The sequence below is a fragment of the Maniola jurtina genome, chromosome 25 (assembly GCF_905333055.1).
Source record: "Maniola jurtina chromosome 25, ilManJurt1.1, whole genome shotgun sequence".
NCBI classification, from domain to species: domain Eukaryota; kingdom Metazoa; phylum Arthropoda; class Insecta; order Lepidoptera; family Nymphalidae; genus Maniola; species Maniola jurtina.
The window spans coordinates 7,729,423-7,752,008 of record NC_060053.1 but is presented as its reverse complement, the minus strand read 5'-3'; the positions used below and the strand labels follow the sequence as shown (position 1 = coordinate 7,752,008).

The following is a 22,586-nucleotide window of genomic DNA, read 5'->3' as shown; positions in this document are numbered from 1 at the left end:
GCAAATAAAGGATTATTATTATTATATTATTATTATTATTATTATTATATTAATCACTAACCTGGTTTTCCCCAGACTCCTCTTCAGAATCATTAAGGAGTGCTTCCAAACCGGCTCTCACTACTTTTTCGAGCTTTTCCGGGGATAAAAAACGACGACTTCTGGGTTTGGGTTCGTCAATACTTCTTCTGTGAGCCTGTACATAGACCAGAACCAGATGATACAAGATTAAAAAGAGCATTTCAAGTGTGAGTTCGACTGGCACACGAAGGGTTCCGTACCATTGTACAAGATATACGTATCTAACACTGCAAGTTAATGTGATTTGGAAATTAATTTCTTCGTGAACAAGTATTCATTTTTAGGGTTCCGTATCTCAAAAGGAAAAACGGAACCCTTATTGGATTACACTTCGTTGTCTGTCTGTCTGTCTGTCAGCGGTGTCTGTCAAGAAACCTATAGGGTACTTCCCGTTGACCTAGAATCATGAAAGGTAGGTAGGTAGGTCTTATAGCACAAGTACAGGAATAAATCTGAAACCGCGAATTTGTGGTTACATCATTTGAAAAAAATGGTGTTTCAATTTTCAAAATAAGATAACTATACCTACCAAGTGGGCTGTGGGGTATCATATGAAAGGGCTTTACCTGTACATCCTAAAACAGATTTTTATTTATTTTTATGTATAAAAGTTTTTGATTTATCGTGCAAAATGTTGGAAAAAATACCCGAGTATGGAACCCTCAGTGCGCGAGTCTGACTCGCACTCGCACACTCAGATTTTTCCTTTATTTGTGCTGTGAGACCTATCTGCCTGCTAAATTTTATGGTTCTAAGTCAATGGGAAGTAGGTACCCTACTGATTTTGTTGGCAGACACGACGGAAGGACAGACAGACAGAGAACAAAGTGATCCTAGAAGGCGCCGTCCTATCGTCATCGCTCGCGCGATGATGGTTCCTTTGTATGGAATACCTCAAAAGGGAAAAACTCAGCCAAATGCGAGTGGGGTTTCGCTCCTATTGGGTTCTGTACATAATTTTATGAACAACTCGAGTGTATGAAAAATTTCACTTCCGAGCAGCAACATTTTAAGTAAAACTCAAAAAATGTTCGTTTGTGTTGGTCTTTGTGTTGGTCACAGCTTACGAACTACTTTGGGAATTGTTTTCAGTATTCATTGTTTAAATACCTACAGTATTTAATATGGTATATAATATCAAGGTATGTGTTTTATAAAATACCATACCCCTTCCAGGTTAGCCCGCTTCCATCTTAGACTGCATCCTCACTTGTGAGATTGCAGTCAAGGGCTAACTTAACCTCAATAGCTCAACGGTTATAGGAGCGGACTGAAATCCGAAAGGTCAGCGGTTTAAACCTCACCCATTGCACTATTGTCGCACCCACTCCCAGCACAAGCTTAACGCTTGGTTGGAGGGGAAAGGGGAATGTTAGTCATGATTAAAATGACTAATATTCTTTAAAAAAAAACTTGTATCAGAATAAATTAAAAAAACTAACCTTGAACACGGACTTCGCCACATTACTAAGTAACTTTTTCAGGAAAAAACGACGGCCATCCTGTGCATAGACCGGATAGTCACAAAATTAAAAAAATTAAAAACACCACTGCATAGGCATATTGGATTTTTTTTTAAATTACATCTAGTGTCACTCGGGAATCGGGATAGTCATCATTATCATCACTGTCAACCGACAGACGTCCACTGCTGGACATAGGTCTCTGTTGTAAGTAGTCATATTTAATTCCATTTTCAATAAGTTATTAAGCCTATAAAAATATGCCACTAAACGTTAATGCCACTCTGCTGTCTGTCTGTGCGACTGTCACGGGTCTCTACCCTCTAGTCTCTCTAGGCCCTTGACGAAGTGAGTTACAAACCTGTTTGATATTTGGTGTAGAATGTTTAAATTATATTTTTCAGCAGGGCTCAGTTTTTTTTTGTGGGTTATTATACGTATGGGTTATCACTGTCTCGTAGTAGAGTGCGAAAAAAAATTTTATTTTTTTTCTTAAAAAAAAATCAAAAAGGGCGTCAAAAATGCATGCATGTGTGCATACCCTAGCTTCAAACCTTCTGCAAGCCCCTGGCCGACGGTTGTAGTTTGAAACTTCCATACATACTTCAGATTGATAAACGCTTTGTCAATGCGATTGAGAATTGCCTGTTCTGCTTGAGCTTCCGATTAAGCTACCCGTGCTGCCATCTAGTGCGTACGTCGTGAGTAATCAGGCTTGGCTTCGTGCATCGAACATTTGTTGATTGATTAAAGAAGCGACATCTGCTTGTGAATGTGGCAACCGCTACACCTACTTAAATGACTATATTATGATGAACACCTGCACACACACACACTTTCGTCTTATAATATTAGTGTGAAGTGTGGTACTCACCGGTGGTCCTTCAAGATCCTCCTCTTCGGGGTTAGCTACCAACTCGTCAAGTGTTTCTTCTACCTGTTCGCCTATTTCAGGTATTTCTAGCATCTGTTCAAGTCTTTTTTGTACCGCTGTGCCTAAGTTGTCCAATACTTCATCCACTTCAGATGGATCCTAAAACCAAAGGAAACAAAAACCGGTTAGTGTGAGTCGGACTCACAAACGAATGGCTGAATGAATGAATGAATATCCATACTAATATACTAATATTATAAATGCGAAAGTGTGTCTGTCTCTCTGTCTGTCTGTCTGCCTGCCTGTCTGCTACCTTTTCACGGCCCAACAGTTTAACCGATTCTGACGAAAGGTACAGAGTTAGCTTATATCCCGGGGACGGACATAGGCGACTTTTTATCCCAGAAAATCAAAGAGTTCCCACGGGATTCCTAAAGACCCGTCCGCTCAACCGATTTGTATGAAATTTAGTAGCGAGGTAGCTTGCGTCCTTGTAATCGAAATAGGCAACTTTTTATTCCGGAAAGTCAATATTATAAAGGAGAAAGTTTGTATGTGTGTGTGTGTGTGTGTGTGTGTGTGTGTGTGTGTGTGTGTGTGTGTGTGTGTGTGTGTGTGTGTGTGTGTGTGTGTGTGTGTGTGTGTGTGTGTGTGTGTGTGTGTGTGTGTGTGTGTGTGTGTGTGTGTGTGTGTGTGTGTGTGTGTGTGTGTGTGTGTGTGTGTGTGTGTGTGTGTGTGTGTGTGTGTGTGTGTGTGTGTGTGTGTGTGTGTGTGTGTGTGTGTGTGTGTGTGTGTGTGTGTGTGTGTGTGTGTGTGTGTGTGTGTGTGTGTGTGTGTGTGTGTGTGTGTGTGTGTGTGTGTGTGTGTGTGTGTGTGTGTGTGTATGTTTGTTACTCCTTCACGCAAAAACTACCGGACGGATTGGGTTGAAATTTAGAATGGAGATAGATTATACCCTGGATTAGCACATAGGCTACTTTTTATCCCAGAAAATCAAAGAGTTCCCACGGGAATTTTAAAAAACCTACATCCACGCGAACGAAGTCGCGGGTATCAGCTAGTATCTTATATCTATGAATCTTACCGCTTGCCTCCTTCCTTCAGACTCGCCCCCTGCCAGGTCTATTTGTAACAAAGTGTCGAGTACTTCCGTTACCGTTTCTCCTAACTCGTCCAAAACAGATATCAACTCGCCTTCAGGCTCGCCGTCATCCTACAAGTGTAAATTAAAAATTTATAACACCCCCGACGATCCAAAGTATTTGAGTTTTCCAAAACATCATTTTCAAATAAATAATTATGTATTTAGGCAACGTCCATCTTGACAGCTTGAAATTTGTCTATTGACATAATATTAAGAACCTAACGGTTATCTAACCTTCTTTTCTACAAGAAAACTAGAAAAGAGCTAATAACTCTTAAACGGCTGAACCAATTTTTTTAGATTATAGCTAAGAACACTCTCGATCAAGCCACCTTTCAAACAAAAAAAACGAAATTAAAATCGGTTCATTCGTTTAGGCGCTACGATGCCACAGACAGATACACAGATACACAGATACACACGTCAAACTTATAACACCCCTCTTTTTGGGTCGGGGGTTAAAAACAAATAAAGTTGAATACTAAAACCCGACTGCGATCGTCTTAATAAACGCTGAAATACTATAGTAAAATTGTTTGCCTGTCGCTTGGCATGTTTTAATGTTGTTGTACATTTATATTCATGAGCTCAAAATTTTCTCCACTTTCATTTAACACCCCACTCGATACAATAGCAAAAAAATATTTTTGAAGACCCCCACTTTTTTTGATGTAACACCCGCTAGTTTTTTTCGTATAAAAATAGCCATAGCATATACAACTGTAAGCTTGGCCCATCTTAATTATCTATAAACGTATAGAAGTTACTGATTAGATAGTTGGCGCCACTCAAATCATAACAAATCATAACATCATATTAGAAGGCGTCATTGATTGGCTGAAGTTGTTCAACATCTGATCGATAAACGTACTGTATATAAAATTCTTATAGTTTTTAGTTGATGAATTGTAGCATAATAAAGGATAATATTTGTAATCAATATATAAGATGAAAACATCTTTATTACTTAGATGATTTGTTAAACGAGCTTGATGATTTGTATATTAGTCACTAAGTTTATTCATTGTACAATTTGGATTGGCCGATAACGATAAGATAAAAAGGGGAGTGGCGAATAAACGTGGAGAGGTTACCTGTAAGAGTGGTTTTAAAACGACGACATTCGGAAATATACTAACGTAAGAGGAACAACATTTATTTGACACAAATGTAAAAGTTAATAAATTTAAATATGAAATAAAAGTATAATAATTTATCATAAAGATTGTGTTTGTGATTTCGTCAGACCTTACCCAAAAGGTCAGAAGTGGGATATCAAGAAAATATAATATTTTCTTGTCACGCTCACGACTCAGAGAAACAAGTGGAAATATACAGAGGAACGAGAAAGAAGTGGAGGTCTAGTAGACCACAGACATTTTGGAGCACAAGGCCAATATTTGGGCCTCAATATATCAAAGTACCTAGTCATGGCATCAAAGGATTTCTGGATAAACGGGTAGGATCTTTCCATGATTTTATTTTTATTGATAGCTATTAATGGTAATTTTTTTTTTATTTTTATTTGTGTGGGTTTTCGTTTTGTTTGTTCTACATTTAGTTATCATTTTGTTAAAAAGCTTTGCTCCGAGTTGGAATGGAAATTATATAACGTTATGATACCTAGAATTACCCACATGTTTATAATTCATCTTGTATATTGGTTATACAAATGCGATCGACCTTCAAATTGTGGTTTAAATAACATTGAGGTATTTAGAAGGCTTATTTTACAATGAAAAATGAAAAATGTTTATTTACAAAATACAGTCTTGTACAATTTTCCTGTTTCTGGTGGTACCCGCACTAGGTTATCCTGTATCGTGGGTACAATGGAATAGATAGTGAACATAGTGTTAAACAATATAAAAAGTGTGGTTTACTTAATGATGGGCGTTATTGTTACTTTTAAATAGTTTTCAGGATGTATCTACTATGTCCTGCCGGGGTTTTATTTCTCATTAAATGATTTCACAGGTGAATATCTCACGGAACGTGGTATTTCAATCTTCACACTTGTAATCGTGTGCCGAATTAGTTTGGTTAAGAGTTACGATAGGGATTTATTTTCACATACCTAGTGGTTTTGTTTTACGGAAGGTGAATTTCTGGATTTAGGTTCAATCGTTTGCTGCATTCATTGTATAGATAGATGTTTTCCTTTTTCTAGCACACAGTGACGCGATATTATCACACAGCACTCATTGGGCATCTTGAATGTTGTTTTGTGAAATTATTATTTTTTGTAAACCGCTTTGGGATAAGGTAGAAAAAGTTACATGGAATAGCTTTTCGTTTTACGCCTGCCAGTGAAATAATCCGCCTCTACTTGTAATGGTTACTGAGTGATTGGGGATATAAAATGTTAATTGATAAAAATGAAGGTGATCCGTTGTAATAAAGTAATAGTGACCAGGGTTAATAAATTGAGCATTTTGAGAAATATAAATCCTAAAATGGGTGTAAAAGTAGGTTTATCTTATCTGGTTATTCTTTAACTAAATTTAAAATTATGGTAGGTAGGTAGTCAGATAGTTTTAAATACGGGGTGCATAAATAAGTGTTTTTTTTTTACAAAAGTGAGGAGAAATGTTTTCATTTATCTATTTTTACCACTTGAAACGCGTAATGTTTGAGTTTCAAACATAACTTTGCTGATAACAGCTCACCATGAACAACCCATGGCCGGCCCACTACTGAGCAACAAGTGTCTCCTCACAGAATGAGAAGGGTTTAGGCCGTAGTCTACCACGCTAGATAACAGCTAATTTACTTTTAATACTGGCACAATAATTTGAGTACTACGAGTAGTAGGTAGGTATAGTATATGGGCAGCGGGGTTTTTTTTTACCTGTATTCACGCAATTAACTGTGTACTGCCGCATTTAAATGCAATATGATTTTGTTTTTATTGGAATAACATCGCTTGGCGGGTTAAATTCCTGGCAAATGTTCTATTAAAATTAGAGTAAGTTTTTTTTTTAATGGTAATATACCTACAGTACTGCCCTTAGGGCAGGGCGCGATAATAAGTACCTACTACCAAAATACTATTTTCTTTGTTGTACGCAAGAAATTTTAGGCAAATATCTTTGCACTACGCTCGCGTTTGTGGCATGACATTATCCCAGAAATATATTTTAAAAAAAATTCACGCTCGCTTGACTCGCTTCGCGATAGTTCAGTTTCGATATGCATTTAGTTAACAAAACTCTCAGGAAACCACGTTTGTTGTGCTCTCGAAATTGATCAGTCTATTTGATAAAATCGAAATGCGGTGCCTTATAAATTTCGCTTAGGAGCGCCGGTAGTATCTCATGATAATAATATGAATATTGATCATAATTTTTTTTTTAGGATGATTAAGCATTGAAGGGTTTTCGGCTGGTCTGGCATTTCGCCTGATTTTATGTTTTTGCTTATTTAGCGCGTTCAGGAAAGCTTTGACAACGTTTTATAACATGAGTATATATTTTTTTTTGTTTTAGTTACCCAAACAGAAAAAAAAAAGCATTAAAGATGTGGGACCGAGGGATAAATCTAGTTTGATTTTTGGTTGGATTATGAAGTTGTAGTTAGGGTATTTAAAATAGAAAGATTTCAATTGTAGGAAATGATGTAAAACATGTTGAGGATAAGTTGTGTAATAAAGTCGATAATTCACTTGTTGGATGTCACGCGATCTAAATTGCGAGGAGGAATCTTTTTCTTGTCTCTGTTTTTATAAATACGGTGTTCTGACGGGTTTTTATTTACGTCTCGGATTATTGAATACTTTCGGTGTTTGATTGGACGGTTAGAGGTTGCAAAAGCAATCGCCCTCTAATTAAATCATTTATTTAGGCATTAGTTCAATTTGGATTAAATCTCGCGAAAAGCCACGGTGGCTGTCTCTCGCGCGTCTTGGAAAGACATTCCTAATGCCTGTTTTTCTGAGGGAGGGATGCATTATCAAGTGAGATGAGCTGCAATGTTTGCGGCTGATTATTTTGGAAAATTTGCAATCGTGGCAAGTGGAGTAAAGTTTGACTAAACGATTTAATGAACTAAGTATATAATGGATTTGGTGAATGGTTATGTTATATAACATTTTGATAAATGGATGAATTTGAAGAGTGTATGTATGTGGTTGATGCACATTTGTTTCATATTTTTACTTAAGTTATAAAGTATTACATTTGGTGAGTAGTTATTTATATTTGGTAGGGTAGGTTTGATAAACAGGTAGTTATCTTGATTAATAAGTGAGTTATCATTTTATAAATGCGTACTTTAATGTTTGATGGACTGGTATACTTGATAAATGTGCATATTTTCATACTTCAAAGACAAGTTGTACCTATTAGTTTCTTCAAGCTTTTAGTTGCTGATAATTATATTAACATTCTTTAGAGCGCATGTCCTATGGACGAAATCGTTTATACATACTTTCACTGTTTGAAATGTTACAATCATAAAGATATAGTTATGACTAGAGGAGGTCATAGCTTGTTGCCGCTCTTGTACATCCATGTGTCGACTAGGTATTGTTATCTCAGTATATTTCAGGGAACCTCCGTTCGGGTGAAAGCGATAGCTGTTGGATAAATGCTTGTTGGGTTATCAGAAGACCGTGTAGTCTTCGATGAGGTTACTTGTAAATATTATAGCGAAATAGTAAGTTTAAAAATAGAATGAGGCTAAACTAAAAAAATGAGACAAAGATAAAAATAATAACTTAAAGCATTGAAACAGCATAAAGTGAAATAGTAACTTACAAACTATACATACATATTTACGAATTATGTAGATAGATATAGTATTACTGGATTACGTATATCAAATAAGAATACTGTCAGCTCATGTTTTGTTTTCGGCGTGGTAATTTTACGCTTAAAACTCATAAGAGATATCATGAGGTTCGCTTTCTGTAAAAGTTATTAGCTTTAACAGTTAATTGATTTATTACATTATTTATTTATTATACACTCAACAAGTAAAAGTATTTTGTTTTGACAAAATCCAAAGAAGTACCTATTGGATTAATAAGGCAAGGTACGAAGCATTGGCTGGATTTTACAACATTTAAAGTTTCCTGTTCATTTTTATCATTGAGTTAATTTGAGGCGGAAGGATCCTCTTGAAAATTTTTAAGATTAAGTTATTAGTAAGAAAGTATATTTTGCTTAGGTTAGTTTAAAATGTACAGCCGGTAATTTAAAAAAAAATATATATATTTAATTTTACATAATAGGTGAAGCTGGTTGATGCACCAAAAATCGAATTATCATAGGAATTTAATTAAGCTAACATTTTTATTTATTATCAACTTCAAATATACAGTAGCAAACTGATTAGTTGGAATACATGCAGTGATTGGAATATTTAAGTTCCGATAGAAGAATCTATATCGTGGCTTGTTCCTTTATGGACAAGAATATTTTTTTTGACTCGTGGGACCACTTACACAAAATATCAACGTTCGGTTTGGAGGTCTTCCATGGCTATTCCTACAGTTCCATGACGTATTGAAGAGGTTAACACTTTGTCGCTCATCACATCAACCAGCACGGCATTTGGGTATGATGGATGGATGTAGATAGGTACACATTTGATGGGGGGGGGTTTAGTGGTTTGTATCAATAGGAACCAGGGGTTGAATGAGGAAGGCTGAGGACAGTACGTGTGGTGCTTACTAGGGAAGGTTTATGTTCAACAGTGACCTTATGATGATGACGATGTAGATGACGATGATGATGATGATGGACGTACGAGGATGAATCTTTTACGAAACGAATAAAGGGAAATCGAACAGATGCGGGTCATTACGGTTAACATATAAAATAATGTATAAGGTACCTACTTTCTTCTAATCTTTATGATCGATCAGCTTGTGATAGAGATTTTGATGTCGTAGAGAATAGAGATGTATCGAACGGAATATTTATTTCATTTTTTTCCTGCTATTATGTTGATATCGCTTTTCTCTATGAAAAGGAATTAATGATAAACTAATAGGTATCATTCGGCGGCGAGTCGCGACTGTGTCGTTCCCAGGGTCGAATTTGGTAGTTCTGCTTATGTTACTCGAAACGACAAAGTACGCCATATGGTGCATATTATGGCTAAAATAAAATATATAAGTATCATGTGAAATTATAAATCAAAGATTCTTTTTGCATGTAGATATTATATGGTTAAGAGGCACAAGTGACGCAACTACTGTACCCTGGCGTTTGTTTAACATTGTCCATTAGTACTTCAGAATGTGGATTTTGCTAGAAAAAAAAACAATAGGTAATTGTAAGAAATATGGGAAGCGTAATCTGCATTAAAAGAAAAAGTTTGAATTGGAAGCAACCAGGCATAGGATTTTCATACATCCGTAATCACGTTCCTTTCAACTCTCTATCTATCACGGTTCACGATACGCCGTTCGCGGTTCGGGCCGTGACGCACGTGCAGACGGACAGACGGACGGAGAGCAGAGGTTTAGAAAATAGGGTCTCGTAGGCACCCTTCGAGGGGTACGGAACTGGAGAAAACTAAATTATAATAATGATAATAGGTTTTCTAGGTTACCAAGTAAAATTACTTCTCTTAGGTCGGATTGTATTATGATGGATGCTTATGAAACAAAATTAAATGAACGGTCTACTCAAAGTGTTTTATGTTTGCAGGATCCAAGGATGTTGGAAATGAACAAATGAGGGAAAGGATGACCCAAAACTAGGTATGGGTCAGGGACACAAAGTCCCAAGGAAGGAAAGGATGGAAAAGCCCCGAGGTTACGGGCTATGGACAAAAAGTCCTATAGGAGGAAGGAGGTGGACCCTAGGATAAGGGTCATTAAAAATTTGGATCTGGAGGGAAAAGACCCTAGGATAAGGGTCATTAAAAATTTGGATCTGGAGGGAAATAAGGACAATCATATATGTATCCCGGTAGAAGAGAGACGCGCCAAGGCTCGGAATCCGCAATTTTCCAATAAGAAGGGAAGAAGAAAATATGTGCGTAAAACTATTGCGTTGAAAGTGTATGAAAATGTTTTGTGATTTAAATCGAGAACTGGCGGCGATTAACTTTAAGTTTAGAGAGTTTATTTTATCAAAAGGACAAGAAGTTCACTTACACATATTCATATTAAGAATCGCTCCCGATTCTAAATATAAATATAGAAGAAAACATAATCTTTAAAGGTATGGTGACTATACAATAATATAAAAAGTCAAAACACGTTATATTCGTTAACAAACTATACCTACATCTAGCTAAGATATCTATGGTGTTTGACACTGTTTGATTAAACTTTAAACTTTGTAAAAGATTTTTCCTCCAGTATGAGTTTCGGCAAGTACATTATGTAGTAGAGCTAGGTAGTTTACATACCATAATTAGTCCTAGCTTTATGTAATTGTAGCATAATAGGTATGTTCGTTTTGTGTACCATATTTATGAGATTTAGCTTTAAAGTGATGCGTGTATGTACGGACTTTAATAGTATTTTCCTAACAAATAGACATATTTTGAATTTGTATAATTGACTTATATAATATAGTTCATCAGTTTTCTTATATAATTCTTTAGTGGGAAGGAGAGTCTAGTTGGAACAGAACTTTTAACAATTTATTTTGAGATACTTGAAACCCTTTAAAGTAGTTTTTAGTAATTAGTTTTACATGCTCATCCCCAAATCTCTATTGAGTGTTCCTGTAAAATATTGGCTTGTGAGTTATAATTGATACTTCGGACTTTATGCATGTACCTACCTTCTTTGATTAAATGGAGGCCTCCTTTAGTTGCTACTGGTCTCGTAATTTTTGATATCTTTATGATTTTTGAAAAATTATTTATAAATTTAGAGTGTCTGCATCTTTTTATTTTAATATTAGCGGAAGAGAACAGAAAAATGAATTTTAGATTAAAGGCTAAATTTGAGTGCTACTGTAGACTGGCAGGTAAAGTTGCGAGGGTAAATAGTTTGGAATTGAATTGAGTTTATCTGCTATTTTCTAATTATATCGGATGGAAAGGGTTGCTGCGAGTGCTCTAAAATTAAGTTGCAATCATAATCAATACCAATGTATCAATAAAACTGTATATTCCTTCTAGTTAAGGTTAGCAAGAATATTAATTTAATTAATTACTATCTTAATTTTTTTTGTTTTGTTGAACTAAGTCTTTGTCATTTTGGTTGTGAAGTTTACATGTTACTTAAGTTTTAATTTTTTTTTTAAAAGCGATGAGACTCGCTTAAAACAGGATGGCCGAGCTGTAAGCTTGGCCCATCTTAATTATCTATAAACGTATAGAAGTTACTGATTAGATAGTTGGCGCCACTCAAATCATAACAAATCATAACATCATATTAGAAGGCGTCATTGATTGGCTGAAGTTGTTCAACATCTGATCGATAAACGTACTGTATATAAAATTCTTATAGTTTTTAGTTGATGAATTGTAGCATAATAAAGGATAATATTTGTAATCAATATATAAGATGAAAACATCTTTATTACTTAGATGATTTGTTAAACGAGCTTGATGATTTGTATATTAGTCACTAAGTTTATTCATTGTACAATTTGGATTGGCCGATAACGATAAGATAAAAAGGGGAGTGGCGAATAAACGTGGAGAGGTTACCTGTAAGAGTGGTTTTAAAACGACGACATTCGGAAATATACTAACGTAAGAGGAACAACATTTATTTGACACAAATGTAAAAGTTAATAAATTTAAATATGAAATAAAAGTATAATAATTTATCATAAAGATTGTGTTTGTGATTTCGTCAGACCTTACCCAAAACAACGAATCAATTAACACCTCATTCATGAAAATCGGCCCAGTAGTTTAGGCGCTATGGTGGAACACACAGAATCTGGATACAAATATACATACATACACACACATACATACATACATATATATATACATAATACATACATGCATACATAGACTGCTAAAATTATTACCCTTCTTTTTGGCTTTACCGCAGTCGGGTAAAAAAGTAAAAAATAATGTGTGTACGAAGTCGGGCGAGCTTCATGCTTTGATTTCTAATTAAATGAAGGATCTTACCTCTAATTGCCTCCTTGCAGGAAGAATCCATGAGCCAATAGTGTTCAATGCAGACCGCAGGCCGCTCATCGCGTTGTCAATATCAATACCTAATGTTTTAAAATCCTGAAACAATAAGTAAGCTGATTAATAAAATAAACAAGTGTAAATAACACCCCCGACAAGTGAAGGTTACAGTAACTAGAAAAGAGCTGATAACTTTCAAACGGCTGAACCGATTTTCTTGGATTATAGCTAAAAACACTCTCGATCAAACCATCTTTCAAACAAAAAAAACTAAATTAAAATCGGTTCAGTAGTTTAAGAGCTACGATGCCACAGACAGATACACAGATACACACGTCAAACTTATAACACCCCTCTTTTTGGGTCGGGGGTTAAAAAATATTTTTAACAAGATAAAGTTGAAAACTAAAACCCGAGTGCGATCGCCTTAATAAACGTTAATAAACGTCTGAAATATAAGGCCTCATTCGCACGAGAGCCTTTTAAACGTCCGTTAAAAAAGCGTTCAAATAGAACTAATGCATTCCCAAGTAAATGTTAACGTCGACGGTTTTTTTAACGCGCACTTTGTATTTTTAACCGACTTCGAAAAAAGCAGGAGGTTCTCAATTCGTCGGAATCTTTTTTTATGTATGTTACAAGATTACTCTAAGACGCCTAGACCGATTTGAGAATATTTTTTTTTTGTTTGAAAGGGTATACTTTGCAGCCAAAACTCGGTTTATATTGTATATAGACCAATAAAAAATATAATTTTAAGTGATTTTAATAGCTGCCTTGAAGTGATTGACTGGAACGGCATCTGTTAATGACATGGTTAATACGTTGAGTGCTAGTTTTTTTGACTTGTTCTATTCTATTTTGCTGATTTTTTGACGAAAAAGTCGGACTCGCGCACCGAGGGTTCCGTACGCGGGTATTTTTTTCGACATTTTGCACGATAACTCAAAAACTATTATGCTTAAAAATAAAAAAAAATCTACTTTAGAGTGCACAGGTAAAGCCCTCTCATATGATACCCCACTTGGTACAGTTGTCTTACTTTGAAAATTTAAACACATTTTTATTATTTTTTAATGATGTAACCACAAATTCACGGTTTTCAGATTTATTCCTCTACTTGTGCTACAAGACCTATCTCCTTACCAAACATGATTCTGGGTCAACGGGAAGTACCCTATAGGTTTTTTGACAGACAGACAGACAACAAAGTGATCCTATAAGGGTTCCGTTTTTCCTTTTGAGGTACGGAACCCTAAAAAAAAGCGTTCTTGTGTAAGTATACATTTTTAGATTTTTTCTCGCTTGCTGTAAAATACCTTGTTACTTACCGAAGAAATCCCATCAAGTAAGTGCTTTTCCAAACCACCTCCTCCAAACAAATCAAGCCCGAATGTTCTACGACCTCCCGCCCTCCTCTGAAAAGTATTCAGTGTTAGTCTAAATCTAAATATATAAATGATAAATCAAAGTTACCAACCAACTTACACTGGCCCCACGTTGGGCACCACTGTAAGTTGGTTGATAACTTTAATTCACAGATGTTATTGACAACGTTTATTTGAAATGGTTCGACTATCATTAAACGAGAAAATAATTCTGAAATAATAACAAGTGTAAATTAAAAATTTATAACAACCCTGACAAGTGAAGGTTACAGTAACTAGAAAAGAGCTGATAACTTTCAAGCGTTTGAACCGATTTTCTTGGATTATAGAACCACCAAAGCTGATGGGATTTAGAAACTGTCGGTAATAATTCATATTGGAGTTACCTATACCAAATAAAGACTGTCGTTGACCTCGAGGACCCAACTCCTCAACCCTGATTAGGCATTGCATTCCTAAATCCTGGTGATTTTTAGAGGATCATCCGTTTAATTGTTTTTACAAAAGTTACAGAGACACTGCATCTCGGGGACGGGCTATTACGTTTACTTTTGTCCTGGAAAATCAAAAGTTTCCACGGGACTTTTTAAAACCTTAATCCACGCGGGCGAAGCTGCGGGCGTCATCTAGTCCTAAATAAGTTATTTAGGACTAGTATTATCTTCACAGAAATCCTTACTTGAAAGTGTTCAGTTTAAGAAATTAGTCAAAATAATGAATTTGACATAAGTTACTCACAAATTAGTCGATACTATAACTAATTTCTTAAACTGGACTTTTTCAGGTAAAGATTTTTATATAAACCTGTGAGAATGATACTGCCATTGGCGCAATTAAAATGCCATAAGCCTACTTTGTCGTATTAGTTTACGAATTGCAAAAAAACCAAATTAAATTTTAATTTCGCGGACAGGCCCGTGTCATAACTTGCTAGCAGGTCTGATTGCAGCCAAGCGCTAGTCTGCATTCCGAACCAATGGTAAATTATTTTGACGATTCAAAAGCACTTTTAAAAGTCTACTTGTATAAAAATCTACCTATTCTATTCTATTCTGGAAATTAAAAAAACTCACCGCTTGCCTTCTTCCTGTATCCTCGTCGATAGTTGCTAACTCCTCGAGTCCTTCCGCCACCACTTGATTTAACTCTTCCAATATTCCAACCAACTCCTCTGGCTCCTAAAACAAAAGAAAAATAACCGGTCAAGTGCGAGTCAGACTCGTACATGAAGGGTTCCATACCATCATACACGATATAATTATGTGCAACACTGCAAGTTTTTACGATCCGCGCCATCTATGACGTGATTTAGTAACTGATTAGGTACTTGTTCGTGACCGTATCGCCCGTGGCCACCCACCGTGGAGGAGTACGTCCACGCACTTGCGCGGCGCATGTTTGCGCGCGGACCATGGACCGTACATACACCTCCGTGGGATAGCACCGCTACAACAAAGACCACCAAATGGGCGTCCTTTACCTCGGAGCTTCTGCAGTCACCCGCAACAGCGCAACTTGCTGGTGAAGATGATGACGACGAGGACGACGCAAGCATTACTGGACTTGACAATACCCCTGAGCGCGATGGCGAGCCCGTCGCCCACAGTACGGGAGCCCTGGATCCAACACACATCCGAGACCTCGAGGCCCAAAGCCAAGAAGGCAGGCCTTAGCCGACAACGGCTTAAAGGACGTTACCGGGGAAGTGTTCTTCCCCGCGCCACACCCGGGCAAGGAGGCCACGCCTCGAGGCCCATACCGCCGTCTTGACCAAGGTCAAATGGAGAAGACCCCGCTGCGTGAACACATTTTTTTGTGATGTAACCACAAATTCAGAGTTTTCGAATTTTTCCTTTACTCGTGCTATAAGACATTGCTACCTGCCAAATTCATGATTCTAGGTCAACGGGCAGTATCCTATATGTTTTGATTGCTATTCGACAGAGACGATAAGCAGACATCGAAGTGTTCCTATAAGGGTTCCTTTTTTTCAGTTTTTGAGGTACGGAACCCTAAAAATTGTGGACTGTTAAACATGTCTTCACGGCCCATCAGTTTACCCGATTTTGACGAATACAGAGATATCTCCACGGATTTAGCTCACTTCTTTTCTTTCATGTTTTCTTCCTATTAAAAATACCACGACGTCGGGCGAGTTTCCATCCTTATGTCGTCGACATTCCATCTACACGCACGAAACGTTTTGCGTCTTCATTCCTCATACGCATGGCTAAGGTTTGGAATACTCTTCCGCGATCTTTGTTTCCTACCAATTACAATCCGAGTATCTTTAAAAAAAGAGTGAATAGGCACCTTCTAGGTAAACGCGTCCCATCTTAGACCACATCATCACTTTCCATCAGGTGTGATTGTGGTCAAGCGCTTACCTGTAATAGTGAATAAAAAATAAATAAAAAAAATACCACATGAAACGCGGATCGTCCTTTTCGTCTTTATAAGTATTAGGTAAGTGACCCGTTGGAACACTTCATTTTTATTTTTATTAAATCGAATCAAACATAATACCTAGGTACCTAAACCGTTTCAACTTTGTTGAGTAAACTGTACAATGAAGTTCGTTGAATTATATTTTTTTGTCCCAGAAAATCAAAGTTCACACGGGATTTAAAAAAACTAAATCCACACGAACAAAGTTGCGAGACCAGCTAGTTATAAAATAGGCGATAGTCTAGTGGTTAGGACGTTGGGCTTATTTTTGGGAGGTCGGAGGATCGATCCCGGGCACGCATCTCTAACTGTTCGGAGTACCAACCATTCAGGTCATACCATTTCAAGCAATTAAATATCACTGCCCTTGACTGCAACCTCACATGATGGTAAGTGATGATGCAGTCTAAGGGCGTCTAAGTCTATGGCAGTTTTTATTAAACCCACTAGCTATAAGCGATGCCGTGTAGAAACCAAAGGAGTATTCCTTTGGTTAGCTTAATCGCTTGGCGGCACGGCTTTGCCGGTAGGGTGGTAACTAGCCACGACCGAAGCCTCCCACCAGACACAGTGTGATAGTATGCGAGGTCTGCCAATCCACACTGGGCCAGCGTGACAGCTTATGGCCTAAGCCTCCGGCGATGGATTGATCATGATGATAACGATCACGTAACATAAGCAAGAAAAAATAAAATTTTGATTTTGAAAATTATAAAAAAAAAATACTTGCCTGGGCCGAAGTAGCAGCAATGAGGACACATATGCAGGCAAATACACCGAGCACCTTCATTTTGACTTGCAACAGAAACAGCACAGCATAAAACACATTTTATACCCCTTTATAAATGGGGCGTAAATAATGATGTAGGTATTAATTTTTTTCCATTTATATCATTGCATGGTTCAAATTATTTTTATACAATATTCATCCACACTTATCACACCAATATTATAAAGTTATGTGTATGTTTGTTATTCTTTCACGTAAAAACTACTGGACGGATTTGGCTGAAGGAGCGGAGATAGATTAACTAGGCTACTTTTATCTCGGAAAATCAACGAGTTCCTAGGGGATTTTTTTAAAACCTATATCCACGCGAACGAAGTCGCGGGCATCAGCTAGTTCTTATATATAATCAAAGCAAGTCTGTTTGTTACTTCATAACGCATTAACTATGTGTTAATCCAGGGTATACTCTATCTGGGGTACCAGCCAGCTAACCTCCTCGTGTGCCTGAGTGTTGCAGATAGCAGCAGCGCTTGAGCCGGTGTACCCTGGTAACATGGTTAACGATTTTTCTTCATGGGATATTGTTAGCCATGGCTAATTGACCTGGCGGGGAGGGGGTGTTGTCCGCGCGTCCCTCTGAGTGTCCCTAGCAGAGGGCGCAGTAGACGCACCCATGGGGCATAGCCCCAGGAGCGAGGGTGTGGCTGTGGGATGGAACTTCTGCTGTGCTCCCCCGTGGTGTCGGTGGTATCCATGACGGATTTTCCCCACGAGAACAAAAAGAAAAGAAGGTATACTCTATCTCCATTCCAAACCCGTCCAGTAGTTTTTGCGTGAAATAGGAACAAACATACACACATACACACAAACTTTCGCCTTTATAAATTAAGTGTAAAAGTGTGATGGCCAAAGCGGAATCGGAGACATAGATAGTGTTTTGTTGTTTTTATTTTTATTTTATTAATCAATATTTTTGGAGCAAACTGAAAACCAGCGCTGAGCATTGCCATCAATGCTCGGCCATGCTGAGTTTGCGGCCTATTGCAATTGTTAGTTTTTTTTTATAGATTTAATTTACTTATAACATATTATGTATGTTTGTCACTAGCAATATGTAAGCAATAAAGCCTATTTATTATTATTATTATTATTTTGTATAAAACCTTGGTTGCCTACCAGTAATGCTCGTATCAAATCAACCATTTTATTTGAAAACTGAATCAATTATATTATTTTAAAGAAAAAATCAATTTTATTTTATTTTCTTCCATTAGTTGCAGCGATGCTTTATCGTTAGCTCCAACTGTGGCTGATTCTGTTGTGCATGGTTTCTAAACTATATAATCACTAGCTGATGCCCGCGACTTCGTTCGCGTGGATGTAGGTTTTTTAAAAATCCCGTGGGAACTCTTTGATTTTCCGGGATAAAAAGTAGCCTATGTCCTAATCCAGGGTATAATCTATCTCCATTCTAAATTTCAGCCCAATCCGTCCAGTAGTTTTTGCGTGAAGGAGTAACAAACATACACACACACACACACACACACACACACACACACACACACATACAAACTTTCTCCTTTATAATATTATTAGTGTGATAGTATGATAGTGTGATAGTATAGGTAATTTAATAGGTAGGTAGGAAGGAATTTAATAGAAATACATATTTTTATTTAAATAAACTTCGGTTGCTCTTTTTACCCGACTGCGGCAAAGCCAAAAGGAAGGGTTATGATTTTAGCAGTCTATGTATGTATGTGTGTATGTATATATGTATCCAGATTCGGTGTGGTCCACCGTAGCGCCTAAACTACTTGGCCGATTATAATGAACTAGCTGACGCCCGCGACTTCGTCCGCGTGGATTTAGGGTTTTCGAAATCCCGTGGGAACTCTTTGGTTTTCCGGGATAAAAAGTAGCCTATGTGCTAATCCAGGATATTATCTATCTCCATTCCGAATTTCAGCCAAATCCGTCCAGTAGTTTTTGCGTGAAGGAGTAACAAACATACACACACACACACACACACACACACACACATACAAACTTTCGCCTTTATAATATTAGTGTGAAGTGTGATTAGGTGTGTCAATTGATTCGTTGTAAAGGTCCGTGTGACATAGGCTATATTTTATATCAAAAATATAGACAGACCCAAGCTAGTTAACCGATGTCACATCAAAAAAAGTGGGAATCTCCAAAAAAAATTTTTTGCTATTGTATCGAGTGGGATGTCAAATGAAAAAGGAGAAAATTTTGAGTTCATGAATATAAGTGTACAACAACATTAAAACATATCAAGTGACAAGAGACAGTTTTACTCTAATATTTCAGCGTTTATTAAGAGGGCTCTCTCCGTCACTCGTTTCATACAATCGTAGTTCCAATTTCATTTGAATATTAAGCAACCAAAGTCCATGAAATTTTACAGACATATTCTAGAAACTAATATCCTATGTCTGTGGTTTTCTAGATTTCTGTTAAAATATTCGGTTTCAAAGTGACGAGGTCTTAAAAACTTTCATACAAATCTTTGAGCCCCTGTAATTTTAAAACTGCATATTTTTAGAAAAATCTAAAACACCACAGACACAGATATTAGTTTCTAGAATATGTCTGCAAAATTTCATGGACTTTGGTTGCTTAATATTCAAATGAAATTGGAACTACGATTGTATGAAACGAGTGACGGAGAGAGCCCTGTTAAGGCGATCGTTGTAGGGTTTTAGTTTTCAACTTTATCTTTTACAGTAGGTAACCTATAAATACAGGTAGTAGTAGTGTATACTAAAACTAGTGTATTGCGTGGGTGAGCGGACCACTAAAGTGGCCTGCGAGCAATGCATACGGACATTGTCTTTATTAGACTTTTTTTTATAGTTTTGTGTTTTTAATAGTTTTTGAAGTCAAAGTCAAAGTCAAAATTATTTATTCAAAGTAGGTACAATTGTACCTACTCCTTTTGATGGTCGAAATTGCTAAATTTGTACGATATAGTGGTGATAATTAATAACGTAACTTAAAACTAAAGCTACGAGGGTTCCAAAGGGTTAATTTGTGTATTTTTAACGGTTCACCAATTTCCACATTAGAGCTTTTGTATATTGTTCCACGTATATTTAAGATCTTTAAAAGAAAATAAGTTTAAAAAATTATTCCAGTAGGTACAGAAATTAGGATAGACTGACCAATTTTATTATTTTTGTATAGGAATTATTTTTTGTTTGGTGGGAATCTTTTATTCACCGGTTCACCAAATGGTCAAAGGTTTTATGAATATTATTATAGTACTAATACTTACTTATTACTTATATAGTCTTTGAGGCGATAGTATATTGCATGAGCATTTTTTTTGTTCGGTGGTCATTCTTTTTTTACTGGCTCACCAAAGGGCCCAACATCTTGTACATTTTCAGTTCTGGGACCATGTCTCTATGATTAATAGTTTTGAGAACCGTTGGAGCACTCTAGTAATTTTACTATATTCATGATGTTTCATTATTTTTTTGGAAGGTAACCGTTGAGTACTATATACGTGTATGGTGTAATGAGAAAGTCCCATGCAAAAATGGCCTGGGGAACCACTTCAAAATAAAAAATAAATTTTGTATGGAGAAAAAAAAATATTTTGTTCGGTGGCCATCTTTTTTTAGTGGCCCACCAAAGCGCCCATGGTGTTGTACATTTTTAGTTCTAGGACCACGCCTCTATGATTGACAGTTTTGAGAACCCCCTGGGTACTCTGGTGAACTTTCGATATTCATGAACTTTCATAATTTTTCTGAAAGAAGACTCAAAAGTTTTACGCACACAAATAGTAAAGGGGAAAAGTTCCATACAAAAATGTTCAGTAGAGCCTTTTGAAAATTAAAAAAAATAATTGTTCAGCTGCCATGTAACGTAGCAAGGAGGTTGTGGTTTGCAACGTCCTTACTACGTACATAGGTAACCCGGCCTGACTTGTCAGCTAAAGAGGAAGTTCTCAAAAGAAACAATGACCACACACAAACCAATATCTATTTATTAAAGTCTAAGTCTTTATGTCTGCTGTACATCGAGTTTTATTGGCCGCTACTATTTACAATACCAGATAAATCTACCAGTCGTGGAGGGTTTGATTTTCAAGAAATTTTTTTTTGTTCGGCGGCCATATTTTTTCACCGGGTCACCCAATGGCCCAAGGTCTTGAACAACATTTGTTTGGGGCAATGCCTCTATGACAGATAGTTTATGAAGACCCTTGGGATACTCTGATTAATTAGCCACATTCATAAGGTTTCATAATTTTCCTGAAGTAGGGTACATGGGTGCGCGGACCACTAAAGTGGTCCGTGAGCATGCAGAGTTTGTTTCACCGTGTAGACCTTCGAATCCTGATCATCTTTTGCCAACAAACCACTCATCCATCTTTTATACCCTCCGAGATGAACACGGATGAAATTTGTATGGCGGCCATCTTGTTTTTCCATTTTTTTCTACTTTTTCTAATAATCGTTTACTACTTTCTTCAAAGATTGCGAGTTTCAACGAAATCGGTTGGAAAACAAAAAAAGAACAGGGAAGCACTTATCTCTATAAGATATCTCTACCAGTGACCCTTGGCAGTGCGAGAGGTTGTAAAGGAAGTAGAATAGGTACAGCAACTTATTCTTTTTATTAATAGTTTTTGACAGCTCACGTCCATGAAGTTTCGTATTGTTTAAGTTAAAATTTCAAACAAATAATATTGTACTTCATGAACGGGTACCGCCCCCTTAGCGATGTGCCACACATCACGATAACTGCGATTGTGCCACAGATTACAAATAATCGGTAGAAATAAATGCTAATATGTAAATAAATTTATTTAGGACTTCGTCTGTGGTGGCGTTTGCTGGCGCGCGTGTTGTGACTTTTCGGAGTGTTTTTTTTTTGTTAAAACTGACTGGAAAGCGCTCTAAGGGGGTGCCGTGCGTGTGTCGGCGAGCGCCGGCACAGACGGGGTCCATACTTGTATAGTTTAGCTAACTTGTTACAAATAACTACAAACTTGACATTGGCTAATCATTGTAAAAGCCAGACAAGAGAGAAAAAAAAAGTAAATTTATTTAATCAGGAAGATAACAAAACTTTAAAGTTGAAACTAATAAATTAAAATTTTAACATTCCATAAAGTTTTGCTTTCCTCTTAGTACAAGGCAAACAAATAAAACAACTTAAATAGGTAGTTTATTCCCTTTTATTAACATGAATCGATTTTTACGATTATAATATTTATTTTCATATTAATAAATACGAAAATAAATATTGTATTATATTTTTACAAAAAAAAAAGAAAAGCGATATCGATTATTACGTCCTTTAGGACATCACTACAACTTGTCAGAGACGTCGAGCGGTCAAAAAA

General features: G+C 36.7%; 1 protein-coding gene across 2 annotated transcripts in view; it reads right to left on the bottom strand.

Annotated features, from left to right (window-relative positions):
• The window catches only part of LOC123878126, a 29,081-nt gene extending 11,783 nt beyond the window's left edge, over nucleotides 1–17,298 (bottom strand). The window contains exons 1-8 of one of the 2 annotated variants that reach the window (XM_045925220.1): nucleotides 17,198–17,298; nucleotides 15,093–15,197; nucleotides 13,963–14,049; nucleotides 12,626–12,730; nucleotides 3,503–3,631; nucleotides 2,419–2,577; nucleotides 1,524–1,583; nucleotides 62–196 (exon numbers count right to left, since the gene is read on the bottom strand). In XM_045925220.1, the coding sequence (XP_045781176.1) occupies nucleotides 62–196; nucleotides 1,524–1,583; nucleotides 2,419–2,577; nucleotides 3,503–3,631; nucleotides 12,626–12,730; nucleotides 13,963–14,049; nucleotides 15,093–15,197; nucleotides 17,198–17,257 (840 nt within the window). In that variant the 5' untranslated portion in view covers nucleotides 17,258–17,298. The remainder of the gene's footprint in view (nucleotides 1–61; nucleotides 197–1,523; nucleotides 1,584–2,418; nucleotides 2,578–3,502; nucleotides 3,632–12,625; nucleotides 12,731–13,962; nucleotides 14,050–15,092; nucleotides 15,198–17,197) is intronic. The other variant, XM_045925221.1, reaches the window with a different exon arrangement.
• Between the last annotated feature and the right edge of the window lie 5,288 nt (nucleotides 17,299–22,586).